This window comes from Sycon ciliatum, chromosome 2 (genome assembly GCF_964019385.1).
Source record: "Sycon ciliatum chromosome 2, ocSycCili1.1, whole genome shotgun sequence".
Taxonomy (NCBI): Eukaryota; Metazoa; Porifera; class Calcarea; order Leucosolenida; family Sycettidae; genus Sycon; species Sycon ciliatum.
The window spans coordinates 41714206-41730923 of record NC_088644.1 but is presented as its reverse complement, the minus strand read 5'-3'; the positions used below and the strand labels follow the sequence as shown (position 1 = coordinate 41730923).

General features: G+C 50.4%; 1 protein-coding gene across 1 annotated transcript in view; it reads left to right on the top strand.

Annotated features, from left to right (window-relative positions):
* Positions 1–16718, top strand: part of LOC135810147 (uncharacterized) — a 49892-nt gene that overhangs the window by 7258 nt on the left and 25916 nt on the right. The window contains exons 8-13 of the mRNA XM_065323614.1: positions 413–463; positions 842–998; positions 2949–3078; positions 4247–4382; positions 5266–5372; positions 6942–7013. Coding sequence (XP_065179686.1) covers positions 413–463; positions 842–998; positions 2949–3078; positions 4247–4382; positions 5266–5372; positions 6942–7013 — 653 coding nt within the window. The remainder of the gene's footprint in view (positions 1–412; positions 464–841; positions 999–2948; positions 3079–4246; positions 4383–5265; positions 5373–6941; positions 7014–16718) is intronic.

The following is a 16718-nucleotide window of genomic DNA, read 5'->3' as shown; positions in this document are numbered from 1 at the left end:
AACGAGGCGCATATATAACGATTTCCCAAAATTGACTAGTTTACGTGTACCAAAGGTAACGATTCTCACTCATTCTCAACGCTCAATAGGTCAGCATATGTATCGATTTCTGTATAACGATTTCTATTTTAACGACAGATTTCTCCTCATTAACTTGTTAGAGTTAGCACTTCGTTATAATAATTATAATATATGGTTTTTACAGTATTTGATGCAGCTGACTTGTTCATGGCAGCAGTGATCGACTTCCACACATCCGTGGGTGATTGAGTTACTGGTTTGATGTTGTCCATGTTCTTTTGCCCTGCAAATTCATACTGAATAGCCCATAAGTGGGTCATATGTGTCGTGTGCATGCCTTGTTGGTCACTTTATATCAATGTCGCCATGTCCTTCCTGTTTGCCCTTGCAGTTGGTTGGTTTAACACCACTACGCAGGCTGATGGCTCTGTGATGATTTATGGTGAGCTCATCTGCATAGTTTGTACTGTATATACACCCATTGTGTTCTGCGATGGCAAATTACCCTCAACTAGTGGTTGCCATTCACATCACTATGAACGTTTTGATCTCTAGACATGTGTTCTAAACATTATCTCCCCCCCCCCCCCCCCCGCAATCATACAACGGCCAAAATTCACGTCAGTAAAACTGCGCTATGGTCTCATGTTCTCTCAACGAATGCTACATGTATACTTATGTGTGGTGTGCTGCAGGGTGTTATGGAAACTTGGGCTTTTAGGACACCGGTGCATTCCCAATCATGTCGACATTCCCTGCATATGTACATGCATGTGTGCATATGCTTGTGCATATACTTGTGCGTTTCTTGTTTGTTCAGGCGTCGGGTTCAATGTATCTGCATCGTTCCTCTGTCAGTTCTCTAATACAACGTCACTGGGTGTGATGCTGCATGTCAATGCCACCACACAGCTGGCATCAAACAGCAGCTACATTCGCTGCAAACCACCACACTGGAACTTCACTGGCGATTCCAGGTCAGCACTCAACAGAATTGCATGTACTGTGCGTGCGTTTGTTTCTGTTTGCATGCATGTGTGTGTGTGTGTGTGTGTGTGTGTGTGTGTGTGTGTGTGTGTGTGTGTGTGTGTGTGTGTGTGTGTAAGAGGTGTGTGTTCAACGCCTGTGTCTTGTCGCTCTTGCTGTACGGTTCGGAGTGTTGGACGCCTCTTCAACGGGATTTGCAGCGGCTCTCTGTCTTCCACCACCGATGCATCCGCTCAATCATGGGAGTGTCTCGCCAAGAATGCTGGGATGACCACATCACCAATCACCAACTACGTGTGAGGTGGGGTGATCCCGACACCATCCGCACGAAGGTGGAGCACCGCCACCTTGAATGGCTCGGGCATGTTGCTCGGATGGAGGACCACCGGCTGCCGAAGCAAGTTCTCTTTGGCACGCTTCCGTCGCGTCGCCCAGCTCATGGCCCTCGTCGGCGCTGGAAGGATTGTATCATGTCTGACCTTCGTTCTCGCGGCCTCGAGGGGGAATGGCGAGCTGAAAGCGAGTCGCGTTCCACCTGGCGCTCGGCGTACTCAGCACCGGTAGATGCCCAGCATACCCCTCCCGTCACCTGCTACACCTGCGACCGACAGTTTACACGCCCCAGTGATCGCGCACGCCACAAGTGTAAGGCTGAGCGTGCGAAGCCGGTTGCGGAGCAGAAAGGTGCATGCCAGTGTGGAGAGTGTGGCCGTTGGCTGAAGTCCCGTGGAGGTCTGGCAAGGCACAAGTGTACTTACCCCCAGTCAGCAGTCGGTGCGCCCCTGCCGCTGCCTGCTTCTCCGCTGTGCTACGTCGCTCACTGCCAGGCTTGTGACCGCTGCTTTGCGTCTACACGTGGCCGCGCCCGTCATTGCTGCTCGCGGACTTGTAGTCGTCCGACCGTTCAGGACCGTCAGGGTTTCATGTGTGTTTGCGCCTGCTCCCGCCGATTTCGCTTACCGCATCACCTGGATCGTCACAGGGCTGTGTGCTCCTCCTCTCTCTCAGCTGCCCCTCCGGGGCCCATGTAACCTTCATGGCAGTGGCTCAACAGGACAACAGGACAGGACAGGTGTGTGTGTGTGTGCGTGTGTGTGTGCGTGTGTGTGTGTGTGTACCAGCGCGTACATGGGCGTGAGTGTGTGTTGACGGTGTACTCCTCCCCCCCCCCCCCCCCACACACACGGGTTCTGCTCATCCCGTCCTGATTTACCGAAGGAGCCGTCAATTGTGAAACTACGTACGCTGAAGTGAATTTGATTGATGATGGTGGATGATGATGACGGATGAACAATGATAGTTTCAGAGAGAGAGAGAGAGAGAGACACGCACCATGTGTGTTTGTGTGATCAATAGAATGTATAAACCACTAGCGATTGTGCAGCAGGACACCAGGCTATTCAGCGGTATTGCGATGACCTGGGAAATCCCTGGTTACGCAGTCAAACATTCAGACAGCCGTATGGAGACTTGTCTAGCATTGCTTTAAGCAAGGACTGTGGTAGTAAGATTGATTGATATTACATTATCAAGAGTACATAACCCCCAGAGTGTGTAACGCCTGATCCAGCTCTGCATAGGGTCTTGGTCGAGCATAAGCGGATCTTCTGATGGCATGCGTACACTGCACACCAGCGCAAGGCCGGTGTCGAAGCAGGGCACCGTTGTTTTTGATCCGAGGGTCACCGCAACTCCCCGGGTTCCCCTCAGATTTGTACGGTATTGTGACGCAAAGATCCGATTATGCTCGACCAAGACCCTATGCAGAGCTGGATCAGGCGTTGCACACTCTGGGGGGTTATGTACTCTTGATATTATATTTTTCAAGGATTCTGCAGAAGAAAATAGATGCCTATCAAAGGGAGTCTCCTAGTATGAACAAGCAGAGAATGAAGTCACATAAACATCACTATTGCTCTCTTTCGTATCTGTTCCTGTAGAATCAACGTTTTGACTCAGGTGCGTGTCTTTGAAGAGGATCGCGTGACAAAGGCAGTTCTCTATGAAGTCCCGTTCCGTGGCACACCAAAGAAGGATGACCTCTACACCTACTACCGGTGTCGTGATGGGGTAAGGGTCATGTGATCAGCCTCTGCTCTATATTTAAGGTAGCTCATGCCAAAATACGTTTTCCGAAAATTCACAAGTTTAACAATAGTTTGAAACCTATCTTTATTCATGATTCAACCCAGACAGCGAGTCACACTTTTCCTCGGTGGCATGATATAGGCATTCTGCTACTGGTCAGCAACTCGTATTACATGCTAATACTATGCGATTATGTGACCAGCCCATGATATGCGATCATGTGATCAGATTACATGTAGTGGTTGTGTTTGGTTACATGGCAAGTGTAATCATTCATCATCTCAATACAGTGAAACCTGTGACTGACGCCCACCCCTTCAGCCAGAGAAAGCGGTCTTTAGTGGCAGGTGGTCCTTAGTTAGAGGTTGCAACGCACAATCGTATATGAATGTGAGACTGTCCGTGCCTGGCAAAGTGGTCTTTAGTAACAGGCTGGTCGCTAGTCATGGTGGTCTTTAGTTACAGGTCTTTAGTAACAGGCTGGTCGCTAGTCACGGTGGTCTTTAGTTACAGGTCTTTAGTAACAGGCTGGTCGCTAGTCACGGTGGTCTTTAGTTACAGGTCTTTAGTAACAGGCTGGTCGCTAGTCACGGTGGTCTTTAGTAACAGGCTGGTCGCTAGTCACGGTGGTCTTTAGTAACAGGCTGGTCGCTAGTCACGATGGTCTTTAGTTACAGGTTTTACTGTAGTACATCTAAAAGTTCACGTATAGTCCATAGAGGGCCAAACCATAAAGAGATGTTCTAAATTACTTATCACTCACTAGAGTTAATGTATATATGGGTAGTAAGAAAGTACAGGAAAGGGAGCAACGCAATCTACAGCTGCACTGGATAGACAAAAATGACATGTTGGACAATCTTCAATGATCTTTGCAGAATCAGCGGATACGCATACATCCTATACATGCACTTGTAGCCTTTACAAGCACTGTTGTCATCTTATAGTTACCGCGGAAAGCATATGATGTTGAAAGTCAGCCGTCTGTCTTAAATCCACATCCCTTGGGATAGCAGCCGAATCCCCCTAGCAACAGAGTGCCCATGTTTGAACAAGTTTACATTGTGAGAATCTTGCCCTGTTATTTTCAATGTGAGAATCTTGCCCTGTATATGCATTTTTCATGTGACCACTGCGTGCCTGTACCCAGGTCAATAACGGAGCTGAAACCGACGTGGATTGCGGTGGGCTGTGCCCGAATCTCTGTCCACATGGCGCAAAGTGTAATGTGGACTCTGACTGCGTCGCTGGCACTTGCTCGAAAACGCTGAAGCAATGTTTATCGCGTAAGTGTCGCATGAGCAATGGATATAAACCTAGAGGATTTCAAGAAGTATCCCTAAACTTAGGTTCATGAATCTGGACAATAGTCTCTATGGTCTATGGTCCCGTGTGCACTTTCTAGTGTACTTTAAAGAAGAAATCTGAATGCATAAAAAAAGTTAGTGATGAGGCTTGCTGCAGCTTCATACAAAAAATTAATAGAAATGGTGTAGATCAGACCTGGTCTTTCCCAAATCCTGTACACTGCATGCAATCATTCCACTCATTTTCTTTTTACAGGTACAGTATTAGGAACACAGTTTCGGCAAAATTGCCCGCATCAGGATTGCAAGTTGGAGTTGGATGATTGCCGAGTGTTGTTCGAAAAGAGCAGTTCTGCTCTGCACCGCTTTTAAATGGTTGCAAAGAATTCTTGATAATAGAAAGGTTCCGCGTAACGTAATTACGTTAGTAAAAAAACGTAGTCGATTTACGGAAGTCTTACGTAAACTGCATGCGCATCTGTGTTCCGTCATACAGAGTTTCAAATCACGTAGCTGCCCTTGGCAAGTCCGAATGCGGCAGTGTACGACCAGATCGACATGGGGAGAGATTCATAAATTTGTACCCCAATCCCCTTACGGATCAGCTACGTTATCAGAGCCCTATCTACATACTCTACGTAGACAAATTTCCATAAGTGGAGTGCAAACTTACGACTTCACAGATTTTTCCCGCCCACTAACGTAAAGTTGCTCAACTTTACGTAGTGTGGAACCTCTCTATTCTCAACGACGGATGCGAGTAGGTCAGCCCATGTATATTGCACACAAACTACACAATATTTTTGCATGTGACAGTGATCATTGCTATTTACCTTGCTCGTCATGTGTTGGTGTTTTTTAGTCGGACAGTCTCCAACATCTCCGGCACCAAGTTGCCAGGCCATAACGTATAATTCAAGTGGTATAGCCTGGATCAAGTGGGCTGGCGCCAGTGGTGGATCTGTGCAGGTAGGTTGAACCCTGGAGTTGCACACAGTCAAGTCCGAATGCGATTGACTAAAGGCAAATCATGACACCCCATTGCATATAATTATACTGTTCTCTGCATTCTGGCCAAAACACATGCACGATATGTACATGTGCGGTTGTCCAGCTGTTATTCTGTGTGATGAGAAAATTATCGTATTAGTGGCTCCAGGTTACATGCTAATGGGGCTAGTCTTTACTGTTATCACCCAGCTTGCCACCAGTGTACTCTGTACTGTGTACTGTGTACTGTTCTCGTTCTGTTTTTCTAACTTATTATACCTTTTCACTGATGGTCCTTTATCACTGTCTTTTTCTCACTGTAGCTCCTCATTGTTGTTGTTGTTTTTTACCAGGCGTGGGCCATCCCCTGATTTCATACTCATAGGTGGCAAACATTTTTACGTTTTTCAAAAAATAAATCAATAAATGTTATTTCCTGTACTGTGTACTGTGTACTGTGGGACTACTGTACTGTGGGGCTAGTGTACTGATAAGTGACGTAGAATGTTTAAGGGGAAGTATACCCTAAAATCAAATTTTCACCAGTTGTAGTCTTCGGGGTGCTGAGTCGAATGGTCTTGGTCCGAGGAAGCTGAGACGCTCCCTTCCTCCTTTATTCCCAATCGAACTCGCGCACTTCCACCGAAACTGGGTGACTACGCCCTACTAGACAGGGATTTGTATCGAAAAAGTCACTAAAAACCCGTTTCGTTCTTATAAAAGCGCGGATGACCGCGATTGGTCCATATGTTGTAGTCTTTTGGCCGCTGAGTCGACTGGCTTTGGTCCGAAAAGGCTGCGATGCAGCATTCAGCCCTTATTCCCAATCGAACACGGTTGAGTGAGCGGTCACGTGCTTATTTACAGCCTGTTTGGGCCCGTTAATGTCACTCGAGCTGAACCTTTGAACCAGGGAGTCGTAAAAGCCTCTTACGACTCCCTGCTTTGAACCTTTGAGTTGAATCTTGATGTGAAAATTGTACTCTGCAGGCACGGTGACCAGGCGACTGGTGTACACATGAGCACGTGACCGCTCACTCAACAATGTTCGATTGGGAATAAGGGCCGAACGCTGCATCGCAGCCTTTTCCAAAACCAGTCGACTCAGCGGCCACAAGACTACAACATATGGACCAATCGCGGTCATCCGCGCTTTTATAAGAACGAAACGGCGTTTTTAGTGACTTTTTCCATACAAATCCCTATCTAGTAGGGCGCAGTCACCCTGTTTCGGTGGAAGTGCGCGAGTTCGATTGGGAATAAAGGAGGAAGGGAGCGTCTCAGCTTCCTCGGACCAAGACCATTCGACTCAGCACCCCGAAGACTACAACGGGTGAAAATTTGATTTTAGGGTATACTTCCTCTTTAAGCATAGGCTCAATAGAATGTGTGTGTGTGCGTGTGTGTGTGTGTGTGAGAGAGAGTGTGTATGTGCGTGCGTGTGTGTGTGTGTGTGTGTGTGTGTGTGTGTGTGCGTGTGTGTGTGTGTGTGTGTGTGTGTGTTTGTGTGTGTGTGTTTTTTTTGTATGCCGACATGCCGGTATGCAGACCTATTGTTTGTTGGACAAGTCAATCGATGGTGGTGGATGGACCATGGTATGGAAGCACTCCTACTTTGAGGTAAGCACATATTCATCAGAGGACCTCTTTCTCTTTTTACTTCGCACCACCCTGGGTATGTTTTAAGAATGTTATTAATGTTCGCATTGATTAACACTGATTGCAGGGCAGGCAGGCATAGTGGGATGGTCTAAGACCATGATTGAGAAACAGAGGGTACCAGGTGCAAGTCCTGCTTGGAAGCGGAAGGATTTTTTCCAGCCGTGCTACGACCCACAGTAATTTGGGAACTTGTGGCCTCGCACAAGGGATGCATGGATGCAGGGAATGGGAATTTCGGTCTTTGACCACTTTGGTGGTGGGTCTGATCTACTCACCTCTCACCGTTTTAGGCCTCGGTCACACTACGGCAAAAAGCTGCGTCAGCGTCAGAATCATGAGCTTTTCCATGGCAACTGACGCAACCGCGGGAAGTTTGAGCGTCAGACGCTGCTGCGTCTGACGTGGGGAAATCGGCTGCGTTGCCGCTGATGGAAGTGACGCTTGGCGGAAAAACAGTGTCTTTCAAGTAAAATAATAATTAGTTTCAAGACAGTTGCTTGAGTTGAGCTGGGCAGTCATTCGACATTCGTCTCTTCAAGGTTTGTTTTGTTCCCTCTTTTTTCGAGATGAGTCCGTGGACCTACGAGGCAGAGGCTGCTCTGCTCCGAACCTGGCGGAAGAGCGAGGCGTTTTCTGAGAAGAAAATGATGTCGAGAAAGGACCAGTTGTTCGAGTGGGTCATCGGCCAACTGAAGCCTGTTGACTTGTGAGTGTTGTGTTGCTGTCAAGAGCCCCAAAAGGACAACCAGTATGACGAAGTCAGGAGAAACACAGCTGCGATGCGGACTTTTCTTGCCTGATCCATGACACTACAACTGAAAATGGTTTCAAATTCGGAAAGAAACAACAACGATCGTGCACGCGCGTGGACCTTTCGTCTTCATCAAAAATCAATGAAAAATTTGAAAACTTTGTCCGACAATTTTTTTGTATAATAAGCAAAAGGCCGGTTTCCGTGGGAATCCGTGTCATCATTGAGTTTCCCTGGTGATTTTGTGATGTAGACAAATGGTCAGGCCGCGGCAGTCATGAGCTGCGAAAAAACAAAACACTGTGTGACCCCGCGTCTGCGTCAAGTGCTGCGGCTTGACGCTGCGTCCAGCTTCAAACTTGCCGAGTGTTACCGAGGCCTTAGGAGCTGCATCTGCGCCTTGATCTTTGAGGGTGGTGGCGTCCCAGCGGATGCGGAAAATTCGGTCTCCAGCTAAGTCTCACGCGAACCGCGAATCTTTCTTTTAAAATCGGTTGTGGCGACAAACGCGATTAGGCCGGCTGCAGGGACGCCGTAATGTCGCACTCGCCCCAGCACCATTCAAACAGTTCCCTTTGGCAGTTCACGGCACGAACTTCAACAAAGCCCCGTGAATGCGTACTAGGGGAAGGCTAGACAGCATGTCTCTAGACATCAATAGGCATCGTATGAAAAGCCAGTCAATAGCACTAAAGAGCGAAAGCCTTTGTCACGGTTCGGTTTCACTCGCGCACCGGGCCCGAGCTGCCAGCGCAAACAAATGCCGGGCGCGAGCTGGCAGCACGAACAAACACCGTACTCACACGAGACCGCTGGGCCAACGGATGGCCACAGCCATCAAAAACAGGAACAAACCCATCCACGGCTCTTTCTCTTGCTAGCTGTGCTGCTGCGTGCATCCAACTGTTTTGCAATTTCTTTCTTCCTTGTTGCAATTACTCGGCGAGATTTGAAATTTCTAAAGTTCCGCAGTCGCAGGAGATCCTGAGCCGTCACCATGAGCTCCGTGCCATCACTTTCCGATCTCCGCCAACTCAAAGTCGACGGAGTTGAAACTCGACTGCGAGAACTGGGGCTTTCTTGCTCAGGCAATTTTAGAGCCCAGGTGAGCCGTCTGCATGAGCATTTGTCGGCCCAGGCAAGAAACAAAGCTAAGTCTACGAGCCAGGTCGCAAAAAAAAAGACCACGCGTCGGCGGGCTAGTCCTGCAGTCCCGGCCACTCAAAGCCCCGCGGCCGCGACCCAGCCTGACTCGTCGCTCGCGTTCCCGTCGCAGCAATCTGCCGAGATCTCTCGGGTCGTGCAAGATGCAGTGGCGTCCTGCATGACGTCATTGACAACTTCGATGGGTCTACCGGTGGTACCTCCACATGCACAGCCAACTGTAGCAGCAGCAACAGCAGCACAGCGGGCTGGTCCAGTCTCTGGTGATGTTGTGGTGCCTGACTCTGAGCCTGAATATGTCCAGCCTTCACTGGCTTCAGCACTAAGACCAGACCAGGAGAGTCTCTTCCTGGACGGCGATTTGCTCGCCCCAGAGCGTCCACCATCCATCCCATTACCTGCCCTCAGCGACCATCTCACGGACAAGATTATCAAACGTGAGTACGTTGATTTTGGTAGGGTACTGGGAGAGCTGGCTTTTGATACGAGCATGGGTCCGGACAGTGGGTTCACCCTGCAGGGGACGGGGGACCACATCACCCTTGTGCCATCTGCCATGTCGTCGTCATCCCGTCTAAAGAAAGTTGTAGACTTGACATCGTGGTTGGAGGCGTTCTCAGCCTTCGCCCAAGTAGCCCTCCACCACGACCCCGGCAGAGGTCCGGAATTATTCAAGTACCAAAGCACAATCGTGAAAGCGGCCGCACGCTATACATTCGGTGCGTGGTCTGGCTTCGACATGTCGTTCCGTGCAAGAGCTGCACGCAGCAAATCTAGCCTTGCCACGTCAGATCCGGAACTCTGGTCGGAGTGGTTTACAAACTCCATCCTGCCTCCCTGCCGTCACTGCAACCGGCAAGGTCATTTAACAGTTCGCTGCCCCCGCGCCCGTAGCCTAGCTTCACTGTCTGACGGGCCAGCAGCCAAACGCCCCTTTCCGGCACAGCGGTCAGGGGCTACCGCTCACCCAAACGCCCCAGCTGTCTGCCGCGACTACAACCAAGGCCGCTGCCAACGCGCAGCCTGTCGCTACGGCCACCAGTGCAGCACATGCTTTGGCAGCCACCCCGCCAAGTCATGCCCAGGAAAGCCAGCCGCCGCCAGCCGCGACCAATAGCTCGCAGTTGCCCAGCTTGGAGACTCGGTCACTCCAGTCACTCACCGGTAACTCTACACTCACCCAGGCCAATAGCACTCACACACTCTGCCCAGCTGCTCACATCTCTCCTACACGCACCCTCGCTCACGAGCCAATCCATTTGCACACGCCTGTAACCCCCATTAACGTTTCTTACCTGCAGGACGCTTTGTGTCAGCATCCTGATCCGGCTTTTGCCTCATTCGTAATACATTCTTTGTCTTACGGGTTCGATATTGGGTTTGCTGGTCCCCGTACCTTCCGAGTCTCTCGTAATCTCAAATCAGCGATTGAGCACCCTGACATTGTCGATGCTGCCATCGGTCGTGAAATTGCCGCAGGTCGCATGGCCGGTCCCTACCAAGAGCCCCCCTTCACACTTACACAGGTCTCCGGTTTGGGTGTGGTTCCCAAGAAGTCACGGTCGGTGCAAAAATGGCGCTTGATTATGCATCTGTCAGCACCACAGGGCCACTCAGTGAACGATGGTATCCCTGTCGACAAATTCTCTGTACAGTACTGTTCGGTCGACGACGGCGTAAATCTCGCACGGTCCCTAGGCCGTGGCTGCCATCTGTGGAAGGTCGACCTCCAAGACGCATTTCGCATTTGTCCAGTACGGAAAGAGGACTGGGAACTATTATGCCTGTTCTGGCGCGGGCAATATTACGTGGACAAATGCCTACCCTTCGGCCTTCGCTCATCACCGTCGCTGTTTAACAAAGTCGCAGACGCCCTCCAGTGGGTCATGTCGCACAACTTCGACGTAGCCCCAGTCATCCACTACTTAGACGACTACAGGTAGACTCCCTTTAATTCGAACCTCAAATTGCCAGGCCCTGACTTCGAATTATCCAGAACTTCTAATTATCCAAATGCAGCCCCATGCACTGATATGTATGTCAAAATGCTTGAAATCGCTTGCTGAATATTTTTTGCACATTTTTATTTGCATCAATGAAACATAGGTACGTGTCATGTACAACGGATCATCAAAACACTGGATCGACACAAAACCATTTTGACATCTTCTAGTGAAGAAGTTGTCAGTCACTGCAGCTTTCCTGAAACAATTTCAACGGAAAAGAACTGCGCTGCCTAATCGGCGTCATGAAAGGCCGTTGGACAGCAGCACGTCGTTCTGAAGAACGGAAGTGGAGCAAAGGCATAGACAATATTTACGACAATAGTGTTGTTGTGCGCCAACATCTCCGCGCACGAGCTGGCGCGGTAAGAAAGGCCATCGAGATCCGCGAAGAGAGTCAGCCACCAGGAAGAAGTCGTCTTCAATCAAACCTTTGCAATTTGCCTCGCACGGGCTTGAATCAAATTTCGAGAGAAGGTGGGTTTCTTGAACGCTATAGTCGATCCTGCAGCGGACCATCGATCGATTTTTGAGCTACTCTTGGCTAGAGAAGGAGAAAAGAATGAACTTCGAATTACAAGGATTGCAACTCAATCTCACTTCGAAATAAGCGTTCAAAGGACATAGCCAATGTACTGTAAACAGCTCTTCTGTACGAAGACTGGGTTCGAATTATCCAACCGGCGCACTTTTCGTACTTCGAATTATGCATTCGATTTTGACTTGAAGTGACTTGCAGAAGATCGGTACGACGAAAAAGTTCGAATTACACGGAATGTTCGAATTATACCGTATTCGAATTAGAGGGAGTCTACCTGTACCTTGGTGGAGCGACGGACTCTATCGGCGCACAGCACCAGCTTGACCGTGCCCTGGTAGCCTGCCACGACTTAGGCTTCCCGGTCAATCCAAAAAAGGTGGAAGGCCCTAGTACAACCCTGACATTCCTCGGTGTCATGCTGGACACAGAGCGCTTCGAAATCCGCCTCCCATCCGACAAGTTAGAAGACCTTCTCATTGCCCTCAAGGCTTGGCAACATACCCGCCCTACCGCCCGCAAGTCTGAATTGTTGTCCCTGATAGGTCACCTCAGCTTTGCCTGCAAGGCGGTCCCTGCGGGCCGCATGTTTCTGCGCCGCCTCATTGATCTCAGCACGACGGTCCCGCATCCAAACGATTACATCAGAATCACAGAAGACGCCAAAGCAGACATCCAGTGGTGGCTTGACTTCCTCCCTGCCTGGAATGGCGTCGCCTTCTTCCTAGAACCCACGTGGTCAGCCGCCGCCGATATGGACCTCTACACGGACGCATCTAGAGCCATCGGCTATGGTGCTTTCTTCGCCGGCCGGTGGCTCCAACACCGGTGGCAGAGGCACCAATCCCAGAGATCCATCGCGTGGATGGAGCTCTTTGCCATCGTGGCCGCAGCATCCACATGGGCACCGCAGCTGCATCTGAAGCGCATCCGCTTCCACTGCGACAACCGTAGCGTATGCGACATCTGGCTCCGCTCACGCACAAAGTGCCCCGACTTAATGGCGCTGGTACGCACTTTGTTTGCCATTGCTGCCCGACACAACTTTCACGTCATAGTCTCCCACATCCCCGGCACTGACAATGCGATTGCTGACTCTCTGTCTCGGTTTCAGATGGCCCGATTCCGCCGACTGGCACCCACAGCAGAAGACACGCCATCTCCGGTGCCCGAGAGCACCTACTCCCTCTGATGTTGGAGGGTCAGGCCTACCAGTGGCTAGGCCTGTCAGCGTCCACACGTGCCACATACGCGACAGCCTGGAAACGACTGCACCAATTCTGCCAACTAGTCGGCACCAAGGTGATTACAGACACCATCATGCTGGCGTTTGTAGCCTACCTGGCGCGTCAACATGCCGCGTCAACCGTCCGCCTGTATGTGTCGGCGATCCGGGCAATTGCCAAAGAAAACGGCAAAGATCTCTCGTCGCGAAGAGTGGACCTCGCAGTTCAAGGAGTGGCACGTGCACAGGCCAACCGAACTAAAAACGCCAGTAAGCCAATCCTCCTGCCCCACATGGCAGCTATGCGCAGGGCCCTGATACGGTCTAACCTCAACGCGACCGACCGAGCCATGGTATGGGCAGCTATTTGCCTGGGCTTCTTTGTGTGTCTCCGGGCAAGTGAGTACACTTCCACAACCGCCACGACCATGTCAGACGGTGGCCTCCGAACAGAAGACCTCTCCATCACGCCGCAGGCAATACAGGTCACAATCAAGAAGTCCAAGACCGACCAACTCGGCAAGGGTCACTCCGTCCGGCTCACAACCACTAACTCAACGGTTTGCCCGGTCAAAGCCATGCATACCTATCTATCAAGACGCCCCAACCTGCCCAATAGACCACTGTTCGTTGACAGCTGTGGCAAGTTCCTAACTGCACCAAGACTCACCCGTCTAATCCGTCAGCTCCTGAGCAGCGCAGGGTACCCACCTATCCAGTATTCACTGCACGGCCTCAGAGCCGGAGCCGCAACCACAGGAGCAATGAGCGGCTTCACCGAATCCGAGATCATGAAACTCGGCAGATGGCGAAGTGCCTGCTACAAGAACTATGTACGCTGTGGAAAGTAACTGTTCGCCGTCCGCAGGCGCGCAAGCGCGCACAGCCACACCCACATACACGCACCCGCAGACACATACACACGCACGCACACACACCCACGCATGCACACACACATGCATGCACGCGTACACGCACCCACAGTCTGACACCGCACAAGCATGCATGCAGGTACACACGCTGCGCACACGCTGGTACGCCCATTCGCGGACGTATGCACTCACGTTCTAGCACTGACTGTGCACGCACGCCTCTGATACTTATGATAAGTTATCTGCACCACTCTGTTGCTGTGCTATAGCTCCCACCTAGCGGTGTGGGACACCCCATGCTATGGTGGTGTGGGACACCCCAGACCATGGCGGTGTGGGACACCCCATGCCATGGCGGTGTGGGACACCCCATGCCATGGCGGTGTGGGACACCCCATGCCATGGCGGTGTGGGACACCCCATGTGTGCACGCACGCTCCGACTACATGCGATTCAAACCCTTCTCGGTGTCACTAAGGGAAAACAAACATGCGAAGGGCACGCATTTGAACTACGTACATGTAGCTGAAGCGCTTGAATACCACACTAAGGTCATTCGGCTGACCAACGCGGAATTTGGGGGCATTCGGCGGCTTGGTCTGATTCCTAGCTTGTTGGTAACCGGCTTGAGGTTTCCAAGGTTGCTATGACAACGTGCAGTCATGCGCAGGGCCACCCAACATGCGTTGGGGGCCCAGGAAAGACAGAAACGCGTTGCTAGGCAACAGCAAAAGCGCTCAGCGAGTATCACGCTACTCATGCAGCACGCACGCTGGCTTAGGGTATCACGCTACCCTTGCGCTGCGGGGTACCACATTGCCCCTCGCTGGAATCAGACCCGCGCCCCGGATACCTTGCGCTGGCCTCCTGACGGCCAAACTCAACCAACTTGCGCGCTGTGACTGGGGTTGTGCATGCCTTAGCAACATAATGTGGCCCAGGTCGGCAGACTTTCAATTAGCCAAGCGAGCTACTCAGGCCAGGGCGCATGATCACTATTCGCAGCACTTATCGTCCATGCAGCAGTCGGGTTAACACTGATTAGAGAGCTGTCAAAATTGATCTAAACAAAATTGTGTTTACAGTCCATTCATCGGAAACTGTCCCGCTGGCTTTTGAAAGTCAGATTTGGGCCGAATTGAGGATCAAAAATACACTTTTAATCTCAAAAATCTGGGTTTTGGATCTGCATCTCCATACATTTTTCCATGGTATACCTGTCTGTCATGTCCTGGACATGGACCATATGTATGTAGTGCGCATGCTCGCACGTGAGCTGGGTCTTTTTCGGATATGGAGTTTGAGATGTACTGAAATCTGTAATGGCCTCGAGTGTGTGTGTGATCGAGCTGGATGAGTCCGAGTAGAACCCACCTGGGGTAGGACACAACAACTGGCGACGAAGATATGGCTCGGATATCATCGCTTCAGCCGTTTACCGGCGGCGACTTTGAAGAGTTTGAGGAAAGACTTGAATTCTATTTCTTTGCCAATGATATTGGAACCGTGGCTGCTTCGGCCAATGCTGCAGACAAGTTGGCTGCCAGCAAGAAAAGGAAGGCTGTATTAGTGAGTTTGCTGTCTGCGGACGTCTACTCGATTTTGAGGAGCCTCTGTCTGCCAGCGAAAGTAGCTGACAAGAAACTGTCGGAGATTTGCGATCTTTTGAGGAAGTATTTTCAACCTGCAATTTCGCAAGTTTCGGCGACGTTCAATTTCCATCAGTTGAAGCAGAAGGAAAATGAGTCGACTGCGGATTTCATCATTCGTCTGAAGAGATTGGCTGTGAGGTGTGAGTTTGCTGATCGCCTCGATCGAGCGCTTCGAGACCAGTTTATTGCTGGCTTGAGCAGCTCATCCACTCGAAATTTCTTATTGACGAAAGAAGATACTTCGGCACAGTCGTTCAATGACATCGTCAAACTAGCTTTGACGCAGGAATCGGCGGCGCGCGCAGCCGTGCAGCTGACCTCTCAGCAGGAAGTGCACAAGGTGAATCACCGGCCAGTGGAATCGCGTTCGCAGCCGCAGTCTGGTGTTTCTCGTCAATCTCATCAATCTCGAGAGCAGAGATTGTGCTACCGCTGTGGGTCTAATCAACACTTGGCGGATAAGTGCAAACACAAGGCCACTGAGTGTCGTCACTGCCACAGGAAGGGGCACTTGGAGCGTGTTTGTCGGCAGAAATCCACGTCAGGCGCGTCGGTGCACAATGTTGTGACTGATGACGCAGGTGAGCATGAATCTCTTGATCTTGAGTGCATGCCAATGTTCCACATTTCGGATCAGGGCGAATTGAAGAGCAAATCTGTTCCCTCCTACAAATTGGAAATTGCTGTGAATGATGTTCCTGTTGTAATGGAAATCGACACGGGCAGTGGCATTTCAATCATTTCTGTCCATGATTTTGAGTCACTTGGGGTGTCTCGTACAAATTTAACCAAACCGAGTGTACGCATGACCGGTTTTTCTGGGGCAGAAATCAAATGTATTGGTGAAGGGAAGTTCAATGTCAGCATTGATGGTGTGGAGAAACCAACACTACTCCGTGTGGTGGATAATGGTGGTCCGTCATTGTTGGGCAGGGATATGTTGTCCCAATTTACTCTACCGTGGAAACAGATTGTCAATGTCAATCATGTTCAAATGGATGGTAGGAGGAGAGCTCTCATTGAGGAATTTGAGGAGCTGTTCGATACGACTCAGGTTGGCAAGCTGAGGTCGGCTCAAATCACCCTGAGAGTGGATGATTCTGATCCAATTTTCCACAAGGCGCGTCCCGTACCGTTCTCTATCACGGAGAAGTACGAGAAGGCTTTGGAGAAATTGGAAGCAGAGGGAGTTATTCGCAAAGTTGAGCACTCCAAATGGGCATCGCCTACTGTGCCAGTACTGAAACCGGATGGTAGTATCCGAATTTGTGCTGATTACTCTCGCTCAATCAATGCCAAGTCTGATTTGGAGCACTACCCGCTACCTACTATTGAGGAAATGTTAGCGAAATTGTCAAGGGGAGATAAATTCACCAAATTGGATCTCTCCCAAGCCTATCACCAACTGGAGCTTGATCCAGCTTCTCGGCCGTACACAACAATCTCTACTCACAAGGG